The 25,018-nt window shown below is 48.8% G+C and overlaps 1 protein-coding gene across 1 annotated transcript in view; it reads left to right on the top strand.

Annotated features, from left to right (window-relative positions):
* Positions 1 to 22,969, top strand: part of LOC129497280 (protoheme IX farnesyltransferase, mitochondrial) — a 128,145-nt gene extending 105,176 nt beyond the window's left edge. The window contains exons 6-7 of the mRNA XM_055306062.1: positions 7,852 to 8,084; positions 21,014 to 22,969. Coding sequence (XP_055162037.1) covers positions 7,852 to 8,084; positions 21,014 to 21,420 — 640 coding nt within the window. The 3' untranslated portion in view covers positions 21,421 to 22,969. The remainder of the gene's footprint in view (positions 1 to 7,851; positions 8,085 to 21,013) is intronic.
* The last annotated feature ends 2,049 nt before the right edge of the window (positions 22,970 to 25,018 follow it).

Here is a 25,018-nt window from a genome sequence, read left to right as displayed (position 1 = left end):
ATAGTTTTGCCATGCTAATTATTATGAGAAAATGCTGTGTAACCATCATACTTTTATATCCTGTACTTGATATTCGTGAGTATATATACATCTATATTCATATTCTCATGCATGACTGTATGTCTTCATACGTTTGAAAAAAACTAATGAGTGGAAACAACTTATTGCGAGTTTATTATCCCTGCGTCCAATTCTACCTCCGTTCTATTTAGATGATGCTGTCTCATTTTGCCAGTTCTTGTAGCCGATTTTATAGTTTGAGAATTCATCATACTTGTGTTTGTTTAATGTCTATCTCCTTTTCAGACTAAACATTGCTGTCTGTTTTGTTCATTGCTGTATACTCACACTTAGCATAGTGGCTAACTGTACAAGCCGCGAGAGAAATCCTAATAAATGAACGTGTGAACGCCGTGCACTCATTTAGTGAGCACTGTGCTAAGCGTTTTATTTACATTCCTGCATTTAATTCTTAACTCTGAAGTACCTCCCATTCTACAGATAAAGAAACGAAGACCAAGTTAAACGATTTGCTCAAGATCCTACAGTCAATGAGACAGAGCACCTGCCTTGCCTTCCTTGTGGTCTTCTTACTGAGGCTTTTTGTGTAAGCCTTTTTGTCTTGAGCTCCAACCTTGCTGTCAAAAGAGCCCTAAGACACCCCCCTATTTTATAGTTGAGGATACTAAGGATCAGAGAGGTTAGATAATTTGCCCACTTTTACATAGCTAGTTCAAATCAGAACTTGAACTCAGACCCCCTGATTCCTCTCCACCATGCTTACTAGTTATTGCTGCTATATGGAAATCAGAGTTTAATACTACTAGTTAAAAGAGTATTAGCACATATTTAAAACATTTTGGGGGTCGCCTGGTTGACTCAGTCAATTAAGCGTCTGACTTCGGCTCAGGTCATGATCCCGGAGTCCTGGGATCAAGCCCCACATCTGGCTCCCCACTTAGCTGGGGAGTCTGCTTCTCTCTGCCCCTCCCCCTTGCTTGTGCACCTGTGCTCGCTCTCGCGCTCTCTCTTTCTCTCTCTCTCTTTCTCTCTCTCTCTCTCTCTCTCAAATAAAATCTTTTAAAACACATTTTTGGTATGAAAATGAGCCACAATAAGGAGATAGTACAGCAAACCCCAGGAAACTTGTCACCTAGAATCCACAAGATTATCAAGAATTGGACGTACTTGTTTCATCTCACCCTTGTAACGGCCAAAACATTTAGCACCATGACTAGATTAAATCAAGGCAGTGGGAGCAGAGAGGTGGAAGTGTAAACATGCAGTTTCTCAGTGAGATGACTACAGCTTCCCCTTGTTCTTTCCACTTGGAATATATCAAGAGACATATCAAAAGACAGTGGGAAATGGTTGACCTACCCAGGCCAGCTGCAGCCAGCATCAGAGGTAGAGTGGAGATGGAGGTCTTCTGTGGGCTTATCCTCCATTGACCAGGCCAGATGTAGGCCCGATGGGCCCAGCACCACACCGGTAATGGCTTAGCACTGAATCTCGGCAGGCCCCTTGATCACCTGGATCCCTAACAAATCCTTAGGTGATGTTGATGCTATGGGTCTGGGGACCACAGCTCACCAGGGAGTTTTCCAGCTTGGCCCAGGGAATCCCAAGGAAGCCTGCTTGGCCTTCTAGTTCCGCTTCTAGAAATCAGACCTCAGAGCAGCACTTGAAATGGAGACAATCTGCTAAGGAATTAGATGATAAAAGGAGCAAAATGACTAATGGGGAAAAAATGTTTAAGAGAAAAATTTATTTTTTTAAGATTTTATTTATTTATTCATGAGAGATAGGGGTGGTGGGGAGAGACAGAGACACAGGCAGAGGGAAGCAGGCTCCATTCAGGAAGCCTGACATGAGACTCAATCCCGGGTTTCCAGGATCACGCCCTGGGCTGAAGGTGGCGCTAAACCACTGAGCCACCAGGGCTGCCCAAGAGAAAAATTTAAAGAAAATTTTAAATAATAAATGATAAAAAGGGAAGTAATTCTGGGTATGTATATGTGTATATGTGTGTCTCCAGGTTTGGGATACTTTCAAGACCCATCCAGAAGTGGGAGAGAGCAGGTCCATTTTTTGATCAAGGGCTGGGCACTAGGAATAGGAGAAAGAGTATATTGAGTAGTTGACAAAAAATAAGGAGAAGTCAGTCTTCGACAAAATTACCCTTCAAGTCTTTGAAATGTAGCCCAGACTTTTATGTGTACTAAGGCAGAAAGTCATAGTTGTGTTTAGTGGAAGTGAGAAATAAACACACTGGACTAATCTTTTTCTGCATCTGAAATGGATCTCTTTATTAAAATGGCTAAATCTGGGGCACCTGGCTCAGGGGTTAAGCATCTGACTCTTGATTTCCGCCCAGGTCATAATCTCAGGGTTGTGAACTCAAGCGGTGCATCAGGCTCCACGCTCAGCACAGAGTCTGCTTCTCCCTCTCTCAAATAAATAAATCTTAAAAAAAAAAAAAAAAGAAATAGATTTCTTTATTAAACCTGCTAAATTTAAGCAGCTTCATTATCACCATGATTGTTAAAGATTCCATGGTAAATCAAACTTTAAGAAATAGCCCAGAGGTCACTTGGGACATACTTTTCTTTATCCCAGAACCATCATCTTGCTGGTGCTTTGCCTGCTTGCAGGGATGGTGCGGCTCACCTTTTTTTCCTCGAAAATGCCTAATGTGACTTCTTTCAGGAGTTGAGCAAACTAACGCTTATCTGTCTTTGCTGGTCCTCAGGGCAGGCAGAGAGGGGTCCTTGTGAAAAGCACCTCTGATCATTTTGTTCCTCTATTGAGAAAACAAAACTTTCTTAACCCTGCATGTGCCCAGAGGCAATGTCAGAGAGATGTGTCAGCATGGCCTTGTGGGGGGGGGGGCTTCTCTGACACCTCCCGCCCACCCTCATGCTGCTCCCACTGCCTGGAACACCCCCCTCCATCCTTTAGCACCTTTCCCCCCGCCCCAGCACTTCTTGCTAGAATCCTTCCCTGCCCGTCCCCAATACCCACCCACACACTGTCCATAAGTGGTCTCAGAGTGCCTGCCTGTTTAACTGTCTCTCTTCAGGCTATGTCTGTTTTGTTCCTCACATTATATTCTAGGTCTGTTTGCAGTTTTTTTTTTTTTAATACAGTGTTCATCTCAGGAAATGCAATAGGAAGTTTAGGCTATTTTTACAGTGGGGTAAACCAAAGGGGCTAAACCCCAGCTGAAGGCACCAGCCTAAAGACTTCAGTGGACCCAAGAAATCAGAGAAATGAGGAAGTCTTACTATAGCAGGGTGCCCCCACATACCAGTGGTATTAAATGAATGAGCCAACAAATGAGTCCTGGTGCAAATCTGGTTTCCAGCTACTGGTATAGTTGACCCATGGACAACATGGGTTTGAACTGTGGATGTCCACATACATGTAGTTTTTTTTCAATACATCCAGTAGAAAATTTTTTGGAGATTTGTGATAATTTGAAAAAGATGAACTGCACAGCGTAGAAGTTTCAAAAAATTTAAAAATACAAATACGTACACATAAGTAAATACTAGTCTACCTTGTCATATGCTAATGTATACACAAATCTATTATCAAATCTTAAAATTTATCAAAACTTACACATGCATTTACAGACTGCACATGGTGCCATTTGAGTGGAGAGAAAGGTAAACAAATGTAAAAGATGCTATATCAAATCATAACCGCATAAAACTAACTGCTGTAATAATTTTGTAACCACCTCTAATGTTGCTTTGTAGTGAGCTCAAGTGTTGGGGAGCATCCACTTAAGTTGCCGTGTGCGATGCTAATCATCTCTGCATGAGCAGTTCATCTCTCCAGTAAATTGCATATCACAGTAAAAAGGATCTCTTGCAGTTCTCACTATCAGTAGTTAAGTTTGGAGAGAGTCTGGGCAGCCCGGTGGCTCAGAGGTTTAGCGCCGCCTTCGGCCGGGGGTGTGATCCTGGAGGCCCGGGATTGAGTCCCATGTTGGGCTCCCTGCATGGATCCTGCTTCTTCCTCTGCCTGTGTCTCTGTGTATTTCTCTCTGTATGTCTCTCATGAATAAATAAATAAAATCTTAAAAAAAAAATTTGGAGAGAGTCAAAAGTTACATGTGGATTTTCTCTTTATTTTTAGAGTGTGTGTGAGTGGCAGTTCTGGGGGAGGGGGAGAGAGAGAGAGAATTTTAAGTAATCTCCACCTCAGTTTGGAGCCTAATTCAGGGCTCAATCTCACAACCCTGATATCAAGACCTGAGCCAAAATCAAGAGTTAGAGGTTTAAGTGACTGAGCCACCCAGGTGCCCCTGGATTTTCATTTGTACACTGGGGTCAGCACCCGTTTTCCCCTCATCGTCCAAAGGTCATCTGAGTCTTGGTTTCTCATCTGTGAAATGGGAATATCCTATCCGAACAAACATGTTTTACTTTGTTAGCTTTTGTTTTGTTTTTAACACCTTATGCAGTGTTGGTACACTTTCCAGAAATAGGCTTTCTCATGTACTGCTGGTGGGGTATAAACTGGCAGTACCCGTCAGATCCCTAAAAATGTGCCTGTCATCTGGCTTAGCTATCTCATGTCTGGGAATTAATCCTCAGAATTTATCCTAATCAGAACTATGAACAATAGTCTGTCTATAAGATATCTGTGCCCATGTTATTTTTTAATTTCAAAAAGGGAAAAATATGAAGTGTCCAGAAGGGGTATGTTGACTGAATTAATTGTGTTATATCCACAGAGTAGGCCACTACGTGGCTATTGATGATGATACAGAAGAATTCTGAGTGGCACAGGGAAATTATTAAGAATATATTAAAATATGGGCAGGGGTGGGGGGGAATGGGTGACGGGCACTGAGGGGGACACTTGACGGGATGAGCACTGGGTGTTATTCTGTATGTTGGTAAATTGAACACCAATAAAAAATAAATTTATTTTTAAAAAAAGAATATATTAAAATATAAAGTAAGTGGGATGCCTGGGTGGCTCAGTGGTTGAGTGTTTGCCTTCGCCTCAGGTCATGACCCCAGAGTCTTGGGAGCTAGTCCCGCATCAGGCTCCCTGCAGCAAACCTACTTCTCTCTCTGCCTGTGTCTCTGCCACTCTCTTTGTGTCTTTCATGAATAAATAAAATATTTAAATATATATGCATATATATAAAGTAAGTAACAAAGCCACAGTTCAGTATGTTCTGTTATTTTTTAAATAGATGTATCATTGAAAAAAGGCGAAGAATATATAAACCAGTGTGTTTCACTGAGTAATTTAGAATTTACTTGTAATCTTCTGTAGTTCCAAATTTTCTGAAAAGAACATATATTACTTCTATAGTAGATGTTTTAGGAAAATGAAAGCACCACAGGAAAACAAACTTCACAGAGTTTGCAGTTGGAGAACCTTTGCCCATAATGTGAGAAAACCATGAAATTCACCGATTTGGGTCTCCTTGTACCAGGAGGGAAGTGTGTCCCTGCAGCCTGTAGGTGCCGGGGATGGTTGGGGCTCCCTGGGTAAATAGCCTCATTTTTGCTTCTGTAGCTTGTTAGTCTCCCCACTTTCCATCCCTGCCCCTGAGCACACAGATTAAAACACCAAAATTAAGCCTCATGATTTTCTGGGATGCCTACAAGGGTCAGAAACTAAACTTCCATGTGAAATTGCCTATCTCAATAAATTAGAATCGTGTGCTTTTCTAAAAGGGCTTTTTTCATAACACTAATACCTTTGAATCCAACTGGCTTCCACAGACCTAGGAGAAAGAGCGAACAACCACTTTCTTCTTTCTTCTTTCTTCTTCTTCTTTCTTCTTTCTTCTTTCTTCTTCTTTCTTCTTCTTACACAAGGTCCAATTCAGGAAAAATAAAAATGTTTATGAGCCACATTTTTCTCCCACCCAAAATAAAACTCGCTTTTTACAGTCCCATAGGAAAAAAACAAAACAAAACGAAACTCCGTTCTTATAGGCTATAAACCACCCTATTGCAAGAAGGACAACAGTTGTAACATTTTCACTGCTATTTTGGCCATACGTGAGACATAACAGCACAGAGCCATCTTCCTGAGTTCCCATCTGGAAAGCAGGGCCAGTTAGTGTGGTCATGGGCTCCCTCCGGCAGGAGCAGGGGCCCTGGTGGGGATGGTCAGGATGGGACCCTGGAAGGACAGGCAGGATGAAAGTTGGAGGGGGGCCCGAATGACTGCCATGGAAGCTGGGGACACTATGATCCAGAGGAGGTAGATTGCCAGGAGACGGGGTGGAAACTCAACCATCAGTGGGAAGCTCTGTTCTTTGTCACAAGCACCCTCTCCATCAAACCCCCACTCTCTGCTGGGTTCCATCTTCAGGGGTGTTGGCCACAGGATCTGATCTGATCGAATGGAAGTACTGAGCCCCATGCAGTTCCCTCAGAGGCGGAATTAGGGCCTCCATAGGGAGAAGGCAGGCTCCAGAGACTTCCTCGGGTTTCTTTTGCTTCCTTTTTTTTTCCCCCCAAAGATTTAATTTATTTATTCACGAGACAGAGAGAGGCAGAGACATAGGCAGAGGGGGACACAGGCTTCCTCTGGGGACTCAAACGCCCTGAGCTGCAGCCAGACACTCAACCACTGAGCCACTCAAGTGCCTCCTTGGGTTTCTTAAGAAAGATTAAATAGGGGCACCTGGGTGGCTCAGTTGGTTAAGTATCTGACTTGATCGCAGTTCAGGTCTTGATCTCAGGGTCATGATATTGAGCCCCACGTCGGGTTCTATGGTGTTGATCATGGAACCTACTTTAAAATAAATAAACATACATATAATCAGGAACTTATAGATCCGATTTATCTACACTCTCAAAAAGTCTTTCACAGGGTTCCACACAAAGTCCACCTTAAAAAGTGGGCTCTAGGGGTAACTGGGTGGCTCAGTAGTTGAGCATCTGCCTTTGACTCAGATCATGATCCTGGGGTCCTGGGATCAAGTCCAGCATCGGGCTCCCCATAGGGAGCCTGCTTCTCCCTCTGCCTGTGTCTCTGCCTCTCTCTGTGTGTCTCTCATGAATAAATAAATAAAATCTTAAAAAAAAAAAAGTGGGCTCTGATGAGAATCAGCCTTAGAATCATCACTGCTAGTAGAGAGTTGTGTTTGAATGCTGTCACTGCATGTACAACATCATGTGACTCTTCTTGAAATCCCATGTCTCTGAAACAAGCAGTGTCTTGGAAACGCAGCTGGAAGTGTGCTGTCACTGCGGAGTGGCCCCCTGGTGTTTCACTGCTGGCACCGCGCTGGCCCCACACTGAGCCTGTAATTTATTACAGATAGATATACTTAGATACAGTATCGTTATCCATTACTGCTAATTGGGTGGTGTTTTTAAATAAAGTGTAAATACAGGGGCAGAAGGGCTTCCCAGAATGAAGGCCCCAGTTTCTGCCCAAATGTGACAGTATTGTTTTAGCTGTCACCTCTCTCGCACTAACCGTAGAACAGAGCCCCGTGCCAAGCAGGTCTGCCATCGACTTTGTGCCAAGCAGGTCTGCCATCTACCTCCCTTCAGCCTGTGGCAAAGCGCAGTCAAGCATCTCTGCTGTACAGATGAGCACAGGGATGCCCAGCATCCCACAGCCAGGTAGGGTGCAGGACCGGGTGCGAATCCAGGGCGCTCTAGCCTCTTGACTCTGTACCTTCGTTCCCAGCTGGCAGATTCAAGAAGATGCCACGTTGGGGGGAAGAAGACGAACCAGCATGGTCACTTCACCATATGATAGGCGGGTGGTTCACTCCCCCAGCTCTCCCAGTGTGCATCGTGGTTACCTGGACTTGAAAGTGATTGCTGTGTATTTGCTGATTTTTTTTTTCAGCCCGTTGCTAGCTGTGTCCTTTGCCACTTGCTGTGCTGTTCCAGGAGTTGCCCTCCTGACCTGGGGGGTGAACCCCCTCACGGGAGCCCTGGGGGTCTTCAACATTTTCCTGTACACCTGTTGCTACACCCCTTTGAAGAGGATCAGCATTGCCAACACGTGGGTGGGTGCCGTTGTCGGGGCCGTCCCACCTGTCATGGGTTGGACAGCGGCCACCGGCAGCCTTGATGCTGGTGAGTATGTCACGTGTGAAGTGTCCGCTTCCGTCCGCAGGCCCACGGCCGGGTGGGTGCCAGAGCCAAGCACGCTGTGCTGCTCTCAGCCTGCAAGCACCAGCACGTGCTAGTCAGAGGCATTTCCTTCCGGGAACCATAGCACATGCTGTTAGGTTCCATTTGATTCTGCACTAATTCTTCTGGCAAATGTGCTGGTGCAGCAGCCTGAAATACCGTGAATGCAGAGCCGAAGGGAAACCGTGTCATCTGGCTTCCAGGCCAGCGTGTGCTTTCCAGGGCAGGGGCTATTCTAGGGGAACAACAAAGAAAAACTGGCTGAACAGGTAGAATGAAAAGCAAGTACCTAAAAACCATGAATCAAGTCGGGGCTGCTGATTCCTTTGGGGTGTCTTGCGTTGTGGAGAAGGCGTCCAGGACAAGGCATCCAGCTCTCCTCTCAAAGCTCAGGCTCCCTCGTCGGCAGCTCCCAGCATTAGCTCTTCCCTCCCAACCCCTTATGAAGGAGCAAAGTCTTTTCATTAGTTTCTAATTTATTTTTATATGATTTGCTTAAATTGTTCATGGTGTCTACAATAAAACCATTGAAACCCATCTACTTTTTGGTGGGGATGTACAGCGAAATTTGTGGGGTGAAAATAGCTCATTTTTACCATATGTAAGGGAAGCTTCACAGTCTAATTAGCCAAGTAATTAGTGTTTTTGACCAACACTTAGGAAGGAAGTGGTGAGGTTTCCTGCAATATATGTAAGTACATATTTTTCACATGAGAGATCAAAAGGCAGTTGACCATAAACCAGAGTGCCGTGAGCCACATTTCTGAAACTTTTCATAAAAGCCCTTACACTCTGACTTGGCAAGCTTACAAAGGCGATTACACCTTTAGCATGATCGTCTCTTAGAATGGTTTTAATATCCTGTAAATGTTGGAGTTTCATGAATCTACAGATAAAATAATCTAGACCCATGCTCATTGGCTCAGTGATTAAACCCCAAGCCAGAATCTTGTCCATGTGGGAGCAATGACAGCACCTTGGTAAAGAGCGAGTGCTCTGGAGCCCGGGTGCCCAGCTGTGGAGGCCAGCTCCACCTGATTAGAATGTGCTAGACCTCTTTATGCTACTGTCTCCTCATCTCCCACAAGGTCCCTTCTCATGGAGCTGTCATGAGGATTCAGTGAGTTATTATTGTATTCCTCATTTGTACAGTAGGTGGGTTCATGCAGATCAAGAAAGACCGTGATATCTTACTGGTTTGCAAACTCTGAGCAATTTGTAATTGTTACCTGGCTATTGGTCTGCAGACTGTGAGCTCCCTTCAGGCTTGGCGGGGAAGACCGACTGGTCCTTAGTGATGGCTCTCTTGGGCAAGGGTAGAGAAGGTGGGAAGCACGGATTGACATCCCTAGACTAGATGGTGTCTGAATGTGCCCCCTCGTTTGCAATTTATAGTTAAGGATCACACCTGCATACCACCAAATTCCTGGTCAGATTCCTCCCTGAAGCCCCAATCCTGACTTGATCCAAACTTCTGTCTCCCCTAGCCCCAGTAAAACCTACCTCTCCCCTTCTGAACCTCTCCAGACCTTTCTAATGATTGCCCAGACATCCAAGGTGGGGCCCCTATCTGCAGTGATGCAGTGCTCCAAGTCACCTGCCTATCTGACGGACACAGCCCCCCACACCCTGCTGGGAGTGCTAGAACCTATGCAGGTTCCTCAGACCCAGAGTCCAGGAGCAAGGCCCCCAAACTACCATTTCTTTCTAGGAACTCCCAGAGTCACCGTTGGGACCAATATTACAGCCCCAGAGACCAGTATCACTGGAGATAGGTGGGGGCAGTCCAGTTCAGAGCCGTACAGAACTTGGTCACCTCTGTCCTCTGTTGGTCACCCAGTTTCTTGCTGAGGGCTAGAGGCCTTCATTGTATACCCGGGAGGTTCCCTCGAGAGGATTTCGAGCCTCGGTGTGTTGGCTAGAATTGCATCCCCAGAGGCCAGAGAAAGAAAGAACTTTGCAAAAATCTTCCCACTTAGGAGTACACACTCAGGCAGGAGTTCTTACACGTTCAGAGAGTTTGGCTAAACTGCTAATAGTCATATGTAAAATAAAAAATAATAATAATTTGGTGTATAGTCTTTCTGTAATCCAAATTCAATCATTTGTATACAGATTCATTAGTGAGGGGTAGCCCAGGGCCAGACTATACTTTGTTTTAGGTTGCAGGGTAAAAATGCATGTTTATCTTGAAAAATGAGACCCCGTCACCTACCTGAACTGACCCTGGCATAAAGCAGAGCAGTCTGAAACAGATTGATGTCACCACAGAGAGAAGTTCTCTGGCAGGTGACTTGTAATACATCCTTTTTTCGTCAGATTGTAAGGACACATGGCAGGGTGCACAATTAGGGCATGGTTTACTGCCTCCCCAATTCTCATTCACACACGGGTCCAGTCCTACAGCTAAACTCCCGTCAGATTTACAGTGTTACTTTACATAATGTTTTAAACTGCTTCAAAAAAAAAGTATCAAAACATTGATTTGCTTGAGCAAACTTGAGATAAGCAGCAAATCTTTGATTAAAATTGAATGAATGAATAAATCGATCAGCGAATAGGTACCTTCCATCTTCCAGCTGACAAAACTAAGTTAATCCCAGGTCAGTTGCCAAATATTTATTGAGCCTCAGCTCTGTGCCAGGGACTATAAAAGAGGAAGTGATACACAGAAATGAGGTAGAATCTGAGAGAATGTAGTTTCAACGTTTATATCGCTGAGATTTTAAACGCTGGGTTGAGTAAGATTATATATGTAGTTTTGTCACCTTCTAGAATGTACTGTTCCATCCTTGAGGACACCCACCAGCCACATGTGACTATTTCAGTTCCAATGTAAACTAAATAAATATTGAGTTCTTTGGTCCCAGAGGCCATATTTCTGATGCTCACAGCCACACGTGGCCAGGAGCTGCCATATTGATGGCACAGATGAAGAGCATTTCCATGCTTGTGGAAAGTTCAAGAGTCATTTCTGCCTAGAAGGACAAACTGATGTCCTTATGAATCTGTGTTCCATCTTCCTTGCGAGTTTGTGCTTTGAATACTAGGGCATCACCTGAGACTACACCGGTGATGTCCCCAAAGTCTAAAACAGATTCAAATTTGAGTGCATCTCAGAATCACCACACAGGCCTCCCAAAACCCAGGTTCCTGGGCCCTGCACCACAGTTTCCGACTCAGTAGGTCTGAGAACTTGTATTTCTGACACACTGCCAGGTGATGCACAGACCCCTTTAAGAACCACCAGCCAGCAAAGACAGAACCAGAGAGAGCTCTAGCTTCAGAATATCTTGGAAATACTTAAAGCTTTGGGCACAGGGTGTGGGCAGATGGTACTATTTGAGATGCACTCAGTGGTGTCATTTGTATCACCCACAGAGGTTGTGTCCCTTATCTGGGTTCTTATCACAGGGGACATGCTCGCTTGAAAGAGCCCTGCAGGAAAAAAAAAAAAAAAAAAAGTGGCCCCAAGTGTTCCCCTTCTGTGGTATCCAAATCATTTTGTCTTTGAACCTCCAGAGAGTGATCACTCTGGAGAAACGTCTGAATGGAGAGAAGTCTTTCAAGTACTCCACTGAACTGCAGTGATCAGGAAGAGAGAAGGGTGTAGGAGAGGCAGGCAGGCCACCCACTCAGCTGAGCAGCCTGCTTCCTCGTGCAGGTATCAGTGAGGACCTACTGTGTGCTGGGCACTAGGGATTTGAAAATCCCTGAAACCCAGGCTTGTCCTCACAGAAAGCAGGTCAGCGTCTTCGGAGAGAGGCAGGGGCCTACCAAATAATCAACTGAGCTATGAGAGCTTTAGCAAGAAAGATGCCTTCAGAGGACTATGGGCTCTCTTAACCCTCTCCCCCACCCAAAAAAAAATTGGTCCAAGAAGACTTTGGAGCAGAATAACTTCTGAATTAAGCCTTGACAGCTCACTGGAGGAGGGGAGTGCTTTCCAAGGACAGGGAGGAACATCCATAGGGATTTGTAGGCATGAGAGCTGCACATACAGCATGGAACAGGGGCTGCTTTCCTGAGGAATTGGGACTTTATTGAAAGGCTCTAGTGACCCACTGGAGGTTTAAGCAGGATAGCAGCAAGGCTGGGAGTTCAGGATTACAGAACCATACCATAGGCAATACTTAGCTGAGTACTTAGCTGAGCCCTCCTGGGTCCTCCCAAGCTTTCTGTCTCCTCTGACCCCTTCTTCAGTTGGCCTCTACCTGTCCTAAGCCTGGCCTCCACCCTCCTGCCTTCCCTATCCCATTTTCACCCTTCTAGTATTTAGCAAAGCATCAATCTGCTCCTCCCCTGAAAGAGCAGCTTGTGAACACCTGTGAAACTCCAGGCGGGAGTGGGAGCAAGGTGTGTGTGTGAAGGCAGGCCGGCTCCCCTGAATATTGCCCCACTCATGGCCTCATGTACTCAGCACCTCGGTCACTTTGACCCCTTGAACCTCCATAAAGGCCCCTTCCTGGGCCCCGCAGGTTGCCGACAAGATCAGAGAGGAAGAGCTCCAGGCGGTTGGGAGATGGAAACCCTACAGCCTCAGGACCTGTCTAGTTGAGAAGAAAGATAAAATGAGTAGCCCTAGAAAGCGATTAGCATCCCAGACGGCCTGTGGAGTAAGGAAATGTTAATGTTCCAAAGTACTTTTCTCCCTTCTCAGCGTCTAGATCTTTTTGTGGTTTCTGCGGTGGCTACGGAGCCAATTAAGACCTCCAGAGGCTCTGAGCACTGAAGAGAGAGATTATGTTGCCTTCCGTCCTTCAGGAAAGACCGAAAACCTAAAATAAGCATAAGGCCATCCCATGGGGTTCTGATTCCATCCTATCCCCCCACCACCACCACCACCCCCTGCCCCAAACTACTTTGTTGTGGGTTTTTTTTTTTTTTTTTTTTTTTTTTTTTATCGGTGAAAGAAAGCCATTCTCGTTGCAGATGCCCTGGCTGTGTGGGTGCAGAGCACGAACGCCCATAGGTACCCCAGCACCCTGAGAGGGAGACCAGAAGCAGGGTGGGAGGGAAACGAGACAGATGATAGATCAGTGTATGAGAACTGGGAAAGCTAACCCCGTGTGAGTTCCAGACGCATGCCATTCTGTGGCCATAGTCCTCTAGCTGGAAACAGCTACCCACTCCCCACCCCCACCCCCCCGGGGCCTGTGGCACAGACTGACAGGGGCTCTGCCCCCAGCGGTGCCTGTGACTGTCACACGCTGAGCTTTAGCTCTGAAAGCCCCGCTTTGTGGCCGGCGTGTCAATAAAGGCAATCATCGTAATGGAATTGTACCTGTGTCCATTTCCCTGTGAGATGCCTTTTCTCCACCTGCCTAATTACTTTGCCTTCTATTTATTTTATTTTATTTTTTTAAACTTAACCGCTATTCGCAGAAAACATGAATAATGCTTACCAGCAAAAAACCCAGGAAGGCCAGACTGGAGGGGCCGCTTTCTGGCCACCAGTGTGGCCCAGGCGGGGCAGCAGGGAGAGAAGTGACCTGCGGGGGGGGGGGGGGGGGGGCGGGGGGGCAGGGGGGTGGAGCCCAGGGGTCGCTTTGGGGCAGGCGGGGGCGCTGCTGATAAGTGCTGGCAGCAGACAGCCCAGCTCCCGGTGGGCCTGGAGCCGCACGCATTAGGCTTCTCAGCAGTGTTTACCTCCAGGGACGATTCTAGTTTATCTTGGAAGCTTCAGGGTAAAGTACCTTCCCCTCCTCCTTGCCAAAGCCATCTCTCTCTCTCTCTCTCTCTCTCTCTCTCTCTTTCTCTCTCTCTCTCTCTCTCTCCCCCCCCCCCCCCGCCCCGTTACTTTAAAAAGACTCTGATTCTGTTTTGTCTTATTCCCAAATCTGACTCCATCCCAGGGCCTGGGAGTTTGTGGCACGGGCCAGGGTGACAGTCCCGGAGAGTTGATGTGTAAATTGCCTTGGGTTTGTAATTCAAATGTTGTTGTGTGGTAAACATTAATTATGTGAGCCAACATTCAGTTACAAATGAGGACTCAGCATTGGGCCCTTATCAGGAAGTGACATTTGGCAGATGGATGGTTTTAGTAACAAAAAAAGAGAAGGAGTTGTTTTAGTCTCAGCTGGTAAACTACAAAATGTTAAATACTGTTCCACTCTATTTACCTCCTTTATTCTGGGATGAGAAAAGAGAATAGAACAGAGGGAATGTTCTCTATCCTCATTCAACAAATATTTATTGAGGTCTTACTAAGTACCTGGCTCTGTTGAACCCAAGCACTTTCAAACATTCCCCTCAAAACCCTGGTTCAGTTTGAAATGAAACTTGAAAGCGAGTGTTCATTTTGTGTGAGATTTCTTTTTTCCCCTTAACGAGGCTCAGAGGGCTGCATTAATTAAGATAAATGGTATTTTTAAAGACAGGGTGGACAAGGAACATTTTCATGGGAATATCAGCAAACCAAACAATATTAGAGCGCTGTTCTCTTCAAAGACAAAACCCACAAAAGCCTGAGAAAGAACGTACTAGAAGTAGGCTGCTAGACCTAAGACTGACGGTATAATTGGAGGCCGACTCTGGTGCGATGCAGGAAGTGTGGTCTGGGCTTGTCAGGTCGAGCTGGGTTGACCAGATGACCAGGACTTTGAGGGAGCCCAGCCAGCACCTTCCTGAGGAAAGTGATCAGCCTCTGGAGGGCAGCCTCTGGCAGGTGTGGTGCCTGGCACCCGGTACCCAGTTGGTAGTGTTCAGGGAACATATTGGTATTTGGATAATAAAGATGGAAATACCCTCAGATGAGAGCTAGGGGAGTAGGGAACGTTTGAATTTCTTCAGAGAACCCGCAGATGCCCAAAGCTACCCTGTAGGGAAATGACAAGGAGAGGGGAGCACTGCGTCAGAGTTCTGTGCTTCCTTTACTCCGAGCAGCTCCCATCAAAGGGAAGCCTGGAGTGACTCTGCGGTGGGGGGGGGGGGGGGGCGACAGGCAGTGTGCAATCAGGTGAGGGCGGGAGGGCGCCTGTGCCCCTGCTCACTGAGCCTCTGGGCCATCCCTGAGTCACTTCCAGAGGATTCTCCCAGGGCGAGCTGTTCCTGCCCACTCCGGTCCCTGTTTTCAGAGGGCCTGCGGTCTTCCCTTTTGTCAGCGTGCAGTTGATCAACTGGCCCCACACCCTCTTCCCTTTATGCCCCGCGCTATCGAAGTCTATTACACAGTGGAGGCCGACCCGTTTCACAAGCTCCTTTGTGTGAGCCCTGAAAGGAAAAGCTTCGGAATCTGTGACCATGAAGCTTTGGGTTTGGCTTGGCTCCCTGAGCCAGCCCCCAGTTTACATAACCATGTACCCCTGAGAGCACAAATACAACCCGTTGAGGAACAGACCAGCCACCAGGGACCACATTCAGGGGGAGCCTATTGTCCTGGGGAGGGCAGACCTCCCCAGCCCAGCACCAAGGTTCACTGGAGCTGTCTCTTTGTCTTTTCCAAGGCCGCAGGTGGGCAGTGAATGACAATGAATGGGTTTGGGTCCGGGCGGGAAGGAGTTGAATGTGGGCCCACCAGGCTGCAGAGGAAGCTAGCTGAAACCATTGAACTCCCTTCCAAAAGGAATTTTGTTTTGGAAGAGCCCATACAGAGACTCAGAGCTCCCACCTGAAGATATTTGTCTCCATCCTCTTGGGAAGCCATGTGACTGCAACTGCCATGGCTTTGTTTGCCCAACAAAATGTGCACTTTGGACAAGTGTTTCTTGACCCAAGCAGAGGTGGCAGTGGTTGAGGTCCCCCTCTTCTGTGTCTGTGGTATAAAAATGATAGATATTCCAAGCGGGTTTTAAAATGCATTATATTTGCAATGGGTCACAAGGAAGACATTGGTTAGCATTGCCCCCACCTAACGTTAGCGTGCCCCCCTAATCAGAGCAAGGTACTATGAGATGAAGCATGGTGGATGGGCTGGTCTCCGTTTCCTGTATATGGAGGAAAAGAAATAATGCCCCAGACCCCTGGATATTCTCTGGTGTGGCCTTTGAGCTGGGACTGTGACCTCGTGACCCCAGGAAGTCACTGTCCTCCCGAGAACCATAACCCCAGATACACCACCTATATCATAGATTTTTGGCATTTTTCATATTCATAGACCAACTAATATTTGCCTAAAAGCCAGGAAGCAGACATGTCTTCCAGATATGATTAAACCACATACATACACAGATTCTACAGAGTTGGGTAGGGAAATGAGAAACCACGTTTAAAAGAAGCAGAGAAGGCACAGTTCTTGTGAATGGATTGGAACTCAGAGACCATCCTCTTCAGATCCCGGTTTACAAGTCACTTCTTCCAGGAAGCCTTCCCTGACCTCTCTAAGGCTGACTTAGGTCTTCCTATGTGTCCCCTGCGAACACAGCACCTACGGTGACCTTCAGAGGCTGGACTCGGGGTAATATTGTCTGCCTCCCCGGCCAGACTCCAGCAGAGGGCCTCGAGAACAGACTGCGCTTACCACATAGTGGGCACACTGCATAGATTGGGTGTCGCAGAAGATAGGCCCAGTCACAGCAGACTCCTCTGGGGTGAGGGGTGGGGGGTGAGGCTGAGCGGAGGCCTTTGAGTCAGTAAACTGAGTGCTCTGTGTTTACCCCACAAGGAAGGTGGGTTCCACCACAGCCCCCGGACTAATCCAAGTCTTCCTGTTTTCAGTTCACCTTATCTTGATGAAGAGAGCAATTTGTTTTACATCTTTTGTAGGAGCAGAGGCAGTTGCGACCCATCAAGTAGAACTGTGTGGGGGTGGTGGTTTTCTGATTACAATCCATTAAGGGTAAGCTGTGATTTCTAAAGCTCTTTCATTTGTGACATGAGCCAAACCCACACCCAATTTCCTCTCGCATAGCAAGCAGCATGCTACTCTTATGAAAATGATTTTTTTAATTATGTTATTTTAAGCAGAAGCATAACCGAAAATGCATATTGAGCAAAACAGAATACTCCAGTTGGCACACGAAAAAGAGGGCTTTTGAGAGAGGCAAGCGAGAGCCCGCATTGGGGCCTGATTGTTTTAACCGTTTCCAGTCTGGTCTCCTGGCTGAGTTTGCATTGCCTCAGCTCTTTAAACACAACAGCAGACGGGCTACCTGACTACCGTGCCCTGGCTTATCCGATGCCCTCCCGAGGTTCTGAGCCCTCAGTGATGTCTGCTCTCTTGCCAGGACATGTCTCAGCCTTGTCCCTTGTCCCTCTGCCACCCTCATGCCACAGCTGTCATCACTGTGGCCCATAATCTGTTTAGACCCTTTGGGTGTGAGACCTGTCCCGCGTGGCAGGTGGGCTGCTCCCCATCGCTCATGCTCAACACCTCAAAAGTGCCACGAATATCTAGCAGCACCTCCTCTTCACTGGTCCCTTTGTGATCTCCTTTTCCATCAGCACACGAAACAAGAGGTCCAGCCTTCCCTTATGTCCTTTCCGGTTCCCCAGAGGTGCTCACTGTCGAGACCAGTACTGTCTGTGCCCAATGTAAACACACTCTTCAAGGTCCCGGGCCTCCTAATAAACGGGCAGGTGCAGTTTCTCCTTCCAGCAAGCCCCATCTCTGCCCAGCAACATCAACATTTGAACTGGCACCTAATGGTCCGCCGTTACCAGTCTGAGTCGATGTGGGGCAGCATTCTTCTCAAAGAGTGTGCTGGTACGTGGGCTGACTCTCCCTGGGTGGGCACGCTGATGAAGCTTTTCGTCTGTACAACGAGAGTAATGCCACCTATGGGAAGGCGGTTGGGAGCAAGAGGCACGTGTAACCCCTCCACCCAATGCCTGGCGTGCGACAGCCACAAGGCGTTTGGGATGTGTTGCAGGCACCTCAAACTTAAAATGACCCCAAATAGAGCCCTTCAGGCCTCCACCATGAATGCACTCACCTGTGTGTGTCCCCGATGTTCCCCACCTGAGTAAAGGGATCTGTGTCTGCCACCCCCGTGGCTCCCATGACACCTGATCCACCTACAGATGCCCACATGCCCCAGCCCTGGGCTGTAGCTCCCTATCCTACCGTGTGCTTCTGTCCATCACCTCTCCCTCCAGATCTGCAGTGGGGCCTGGCATGTGGCAGACACCTGCCACCTATTCCCCAAGTGAATGACGCCCACGAAGTGATTTATAGATAGAGTTAAATGGACCTGAGGGATTTGTCAGCAGCCCTACCGAAACAGGGACGCTCCCATCCAGCCTTGGTTATTTTGTCATCTCGGAAGGCTGGAAAGGAATGGATTGACTTAAAGAACCCCTGAGAAACTGTTCCTGGACCCCAAAGCAGCCCCCTGCCCCTGTCCTCTACAGTCTGTGCCCACACAAGTCCTACTTGCTATGCCACAACTGCCTCTGACCCACTGAATTCGGAAGTGAGCAAGTTTCTGCCCACAACAATATGAGCAGAAGTCACCATTCTGTCTGTGAGGGGATGCACGAGCCTGCCCCTATTGTCACTCCACAGCCCATGCTGTAGACGAATACGGATAAGAGCTTAAAAGAGAGGCTCATTCCCTCTGATCCTGCCCTGCACGGGCACCACAGGGACCCTACAGAACCTTGGAGCCCCATCCTGGTTTTCTGCATGATTCTGAATTATTTAAACTGCCTTCTCTCCTGCTGGTTCTGTTCTAGCAATAGTGATTCCCCACCCCCCGCTGCCTTCTCTGAACGGTCCCACAGAGGAGAAGCTTAAAAGGTCCTCATTACCTGAAATAGGACTGTGGTTACAAATTTTCAACCTGTCTGTGTGGGAGGGTGCTGGCCAGGGTGGATGACCTGGTGGGTTAGTGAGTTCTTGGTTCCCTGACCGGGGACCCCCCCACCCCCACCTAGGAGGCACTTAGGTGTCAGGAGGAGCGAGGCACCAGGAGGGAGGAAGGAGGGAATCTTAAGAAATAGCTCTGTCCATTCACAAATCCGTGCTGGAAAACTGCAATCTCACGTGGCTTTTAGTAAAGCCTTTCTTTGTCCACGTGGACTCCCACTGATGCCTTTAGGGACCCTCTTCTGTAGCAACATCAAGCACTTTCTATATTTCTGCTCCAGAGATGCAAAAAATGAACATTCCCATTAGGAATTTGCATCCAAGCAGGAAACCCAGAAACTCATAATGATTGGACACCAGGGTCTACCCAGTGCCGGACGCAGGTATGGGTAGCTCCCAGATATGCTCCCTAGGTCTGATGCCTCTTCACGACTACCTGGTTGCCACCTGGACGTCCCACAGGCGTGTCAGGCTGGACACACTCAAGGTCACACTCATGTGCCGTCATCCTCATCTCCTGTTTTCATCTCAGGGCATGGCATCTTCACGAGGCCCCCAAACCCAGGGGTTACCTCCCTCCCCCTCCTGTCCTGACCTCCCTGTCACTTGGCCTCTGGAAGCCCTCTCTTCCCACCTCATTGTCACCACCTGGATCCCAGCTCCTATCCCCACGCATCTCAGCCCCGATCAGCCCTCCCATACCTGCTGGGGGCCCCTGAGTGTGTTCTTTCACAGATTGATCAAGTGACACCGATGCCCTTTCTCACACACACCTCCGACATGCCCCTTCATGTCGACTTCTCCCCCTGCCAGCCCTGAGGGACGGGTCACTCATCCTTCAGAGCTCAGCTCAGACATGCCCTCCTCAGAGAGGTCTCCCCTGCCCCCTCAACTAGGTCTTGCTCTGTGTCCTCGTGGCAGAGACTCTTCCTACACAGCAGCTGAGTGTGACGTGGATTCACTAGTGTGGCTTTTGATTCATGCCCTGCTGGGTGAACTGCACGCCACAGGGGCACATGTGGATTTGCACTTACCATCCTGTCCCCCAGTACCTGGCACTGTGTGTGCCACTTAGTAGGTGCTCAGTAAACACTTCTGGCGTGAGAAAAGGAGCAATGAGTCACCTGCATGGGAATGAGCAGCCCTGTAGTCAGGACTGGGCTCTGCTGCCTGACTTGGGGGAGCCAGGCTTAGCGTGGGGGTGGGGGGATCCGGGCTCCTCATCAGGCTTGTTCTGAACCCCTCCTTCACCTCTTTTTGTTGAATCTAACCCCCTCCCGTCCGTTGGCTCACTTAATGAGCATACAACCTACCTGACAGCCTCCAGTGAGGATTCAGTGAAGTTCTGGCGTGAGTGGCTCTGTCACAGATCCATGCCCCAAAAACGCAGGCCTTGGTCCCACCCTGGTGGGTGAGGGGAGGCCTTGTTCCAGACAAAGGGGCTAAGTGGTGCTCAAGGTACTGATGCATTGCGTTGAAGAGCTGCGCCGCCACAGACCACTGCTCGTTCCGCTCGGGCACTGCGGTCCTTCATGCCACCCCATTTATTTGCCACATGCTGTTTGAGGCTGTCCTGCTTGCCACATGGTGTGGGCTCCCTGGAATGTGCAGACACCTGCCCTGGAAGCCCTGTGAGCTGGTCAGGACACAGACAAAGGCCATGAGGCTCAGGACTGCCATTGCGAGCAGGAGCCACCAGCCCCGCCCCGGGCAGGGACCTTGTCCAGGGGCCACGCAGACTTGGGCAGTGGCCCTGTGCCTCCGCAGGCGCCTGTGGAAATCGAGCTAAAGCCTGGCCCAGAGGTCCGCCGGCTGGTGGGGGGGCTTCGGTGGTCACGATCCTGGGACATGCAGTGGGTACTGGGTGGACTGGATGGGAGCCACAGATGCTCGGTGTCCTAGGGCAGGCAGGGGGGTCTTGGGTGGAGAGGGTGCACTTCACTGGCCCCCGGGCTTGTCCCAGATTCCAGGCTGACCTGCAAGGCCAGGCGAGTGGAGGCTGGCAAGGGAATGTGAGAGCCGGTGCGAGCGGAGAGGGCACCTCGGGGCCAGGAACCGAGGCTTCCGTGCGTCCCTGATGACAGCTTGTGTTTGCTTCCCCCTTCTGTCCTCGCCGTGTGTGCAGGAGCATTTCTGCTGGGAGGGATCCTCTACTCGTGGCAGTTCCCGCATTTCAACGCCCTGAGCTGGGGCCTCCGCGAAGACTACTCGCGAGGCGGCTACTGCATGATGTCGGTCACCCACCCGGCGCTGTGCAGGCGCGTCGCCCTACGCCACTGCCTGGCCTTGATCGGACTGTCCACCGCGGCCCCCGTCCTGGATGTCACCACGTGGACCTTCCCTGTCATCTCCCTGCCCATCAACTTGTATATCACCTACCTCGGCTTTCGGTTTTACACCGACGCAGACCGCAAGAGCTCCCGGAAGCTGTTCTTCTGCAGCCTGTGGCACCTGCCCTTGCTCCTGCTGCTCATGCTCACCTGCAAGCGGCCGCCAGGTGCCCGCGGGGCCGGGGCGGAGCCCCAGAGCTGAAATCACCTGGGTGTGTGGGGAAAAAAACAAAAACAAAAGTACAAGGAGACACACAGGGTTTGTTGTTTTCTTCCGTCTGCGGTGAGACAGGAATGTTTTGGTGATTCCGGAGCTCGGAAAGGGAAATTGCTGAGTTTAGTACATGATCATGAGATTATTTGGTGCTCAGTGATCACCCGATGATTTTTTTTTTAAATGATAATGTCCAAAATGCTCCCCAAGTAAGAAACAGGTTGGCTCAGGTGATTAATGCAAAGAGAATATTTTTCTCTTTAAAGGTCTTTGTATTTCTTCCTCTGTCCTTCTGCCGACACTCCCGGTTTTGTTCTTCCTCCTGTAGATGTGCAAATGCACCTCTTCCTTGTCTGGCCACACACACGCACACGCACACACATGCACACACACACACACACACTCCCCACCTGCCAGCCAGAGTGCTCACTGGTGACCAGACATGTGCGCGCTGGAGCTCTCTGTCTGTAGTCCGTCCGTAGGTCTCCACTACGGCGGAGGAAATGCGCACTGCCGGCCCTTCCTGTGAATGAGCCGGGGCTGGTTCCAGCTTTCTCACATATATTCTCAACCACATATTCCCCCAAACAATCCTAGACTCCCAAGGATGTGCTACTGCCCAATTTTCAAAGGGAGAATGCCAAACGGTTGCCTAGGGAATCTCGGACGGTCGGCTGGGGGACTGCCAGCCCCTGGGCCACCCTGTTATGTTATCACCATTTCCAACTCCAAGCAGTCAAAGGCATCTTTATAGTTCACTTTAAAATGCAGGAGGTGTCTAGAGCAGTTCCTTCTGGAAGGGTGGCGCTAGTCTTCATACCCGCAGTCCATCTGGCTCTGACTCGTTACTGTCCCCACTTTGGCCACTGCTGCCAGTCCATCGACAGCCCCTTTGCTGCACAGCTTCTCAAGGCCGACCGAGAACGGAAATCAGAGAAAAGGTGAGCTGGTCCCGCCAGCCACAGAGCTCATATCCTTCTCCCTTTAGTGAAAAACACGTTTCATATCCTTGTCCCTTTAGTGAAAAACACGTTTCTTCCCTTGAATTCAGAAATTAGCCTCCATACGTCTAATGGCCAGACGTAAGAGCCAGAAGCTTGGCTTGGACTCCTGGTGGGGATGTGTCCCGTCCCGGGAGTTGTGCTAGTTAACCTGTAGTACCTTCCATCCGTCCTCCACGTATGTCACTTGTCTGCTGTGGAACCCCACGTGCCAGAAGGTCTTGATGCTCAGCAGGATGTTTGCAGTACTCCTTGTCCAGGGGCACCACTGCCCTGCAGGAATGGGTTTCGGGGAGTTGACGCAACATGCAGATGGTCGCTGCGATTGAATATTTGTAAAGCGGTCGCAGATAACATCCAACCCCTGTTTCTACTTACCTGCAATATTACCTCTTGGCTGCATCCGGGTTCTTTACTGTGGGGAACATGGCAGGAATGCCTGCAAAGGACATCTACACCTTGTTGCAGCCCTCGAATGTGTAAAATGCCTCCATTTTCTTTTCCTGCCACAATAAACCGGTAAGAACAGAAGCGTGTATGGGGGTCCTTTCTTTAATCACCGTGCATGGAGTTTGCACAGGTCCTAGCAGAATTGCCAGTGCGTGACTCACCTTTATGACTAGCAGGTGGTTAGGAAGCCATCAGTAGGGGCGCCTGGGGGCCTCAGTCAGTGAAGTGGCTGCCTTCGTCCAGGTCATGATCCTGGGGTCCCAAGATCGAGGCCAGCATCGGGCTCCCTGCTCAGCAAGGAGTCTCCCTCTGCCTCCCTCCCTCTGCTCTTGCATGCTCTCTCTTAAATAAATAAATAAAATCTTTCTTAAAAAAAAAAAAAAGCAATATTTTTGTTTTAAGTGGTAGAAGTGAACACATTGGATTTTTTTTTTTTTTTTAAGATCGATCTATTTTAGTGGAAGAGAGGGCATGGGGAGAGGGGCAGGGGGAGAGAGAGAATCCCAAGCAGACTCCCGGCCGAGCGGGGCTCGATCTCAAGACCCTGAGATCATGACCTGAGCCAAAATCAAGAGTTGGACACTTAACTGACTGAGCCACTCAGGTGCCCTCACACTTGATTTTTAATACTTGTGCACTCCAAAGAATCATAAGCATAATTATTATTAAGAAGAAGGGCCACGACCCACCCACCCTCACCCTATGTGCAGTTTGGAATCACCCAGTCTCTTCCTTCTTCCTTCAAAACCACTGCCGAAATCATCCTCGGGGCCTCCTGGACCTGTCGTTCTGCTCGGAAAATACCAGTGGCTTGCATGGCCTCCTCACAGCAAATGAAGTCCCAGCTTCTCAACACTCAGACCCAGTTTTCCTCCAGGGATCTTAAATGCGAAGCCGCCTTGAGGACTTCCTGCCACCTCACACCTCCCTGAGGACACCCTGTTCTCAGATGACCTCTCCAGCTCTCCAAACCCCAGTCCTACAGTTCTCACTGTGGAATGTGGATTTCAGGCCCCCGTAATACCCGCCACCCCCACCCCAGGCCCTGAGATGCTGCTCACCTACCAGGACTCCTGGGGCACCTCGTTTCTTCACACCTGCTGCAGCAAACCCTAACCTTGACCGCCTTTCCTAAGGACTCTGTGCTCATCAGCATTACCCAGGTGGGTGAAGCATGTTCCCTAACGGGGAGTCTTTGGGAAGTCTTGCCTACACTACAGCTCCCTTGGTGCATCAGTAGGCACATGCGTACAGTATGGCCTCATGGGGCCCAAAGTTAAGTAAAAATTTAAAAAATCTGGGTGCCTGGGTGGCTCAATGGTTGAGCATCTGGCTTGGGCTCAGGTTGTGATCCCAGGGACCCAGTATAAGTCCCGCATTGGGCTCCCTGTGGGGAGCCTGCTTCTCCCTCTGCCTGTGTTCTCTGCCTCTCTCTGTGTATCTCATGAATAAATAAATTTTTAAAATAAAAAAACCTGCACTTCCCCCCCACTACTTCACAAACCTACTAAGTGCAGAACCCTTCTGTTTGGGGAACACCTCCCACCTGCTCCTGGAATTAGTGGTCGGGAGCACAGCCTGGAACCTGCTATCTGGACTAACCAGTTTTCACTGGGGTCCAATCAACTGTAAGCACAGGACAAGGCCCCGGGGCCCTGACGGGGTAGTAGGGGCACACATGCAGGAGGAGAGGCCTGAGATATGAAACAGGGTTCTACCAGGAGGCTGGTTATTCTAAACACAGCAAACAAGGGAAAAAAGGAAAAAGACGCATCCAGCCTCTTCATTATGAGCTTTTATAGAAGCATGATTGTGAGCACAGTATTCCTTCTGACTCTGGGGAAAATGTACCAGCCTCCTTTTATTCTAGGAAAGCCACTGTATCCATTATAAGGATAAAACCACATTTCACCAAAGGCCCCGTGTCTGGAAGCCTGAAGCCGTACAGCGAATGCTTTGCCCACTCCCGGGATCAGCTTTTCTTTTCAAACATCAAAATGGGCTCCATAGAAACACCTTTAGATGCGTGCGCTTTGAGTACCCCACTCGCCCTCTCTGAAAGAGAAAAGCCAAAGTACCGGGGCCCTGCTTTGCTCTCAGTCTCCCTCTGTTAGCTCACGCTCATGTCTCCCCAC

Source organism: Nyctereutes procyonoides, unplaced genomic scaffold (genome assembly GCF_905146905.1).
Source record: "Nyctereutes procyonoides isolate TBG_1078 unplaced genomic scaffold, NYPRO_anot_genome, whole genome shotgun sequence".
Lineage (NCBI taxonomy): Eukaryota > Metazoa > Chordata > Mammalia > Carnivora > Canidae > Nyctereutes > Nyctereutes procyonoides.
Note: the sequence above shows the minus strand (reverse complement) of the source record. Positions and strands in the feature narration are given on the sequence as shown.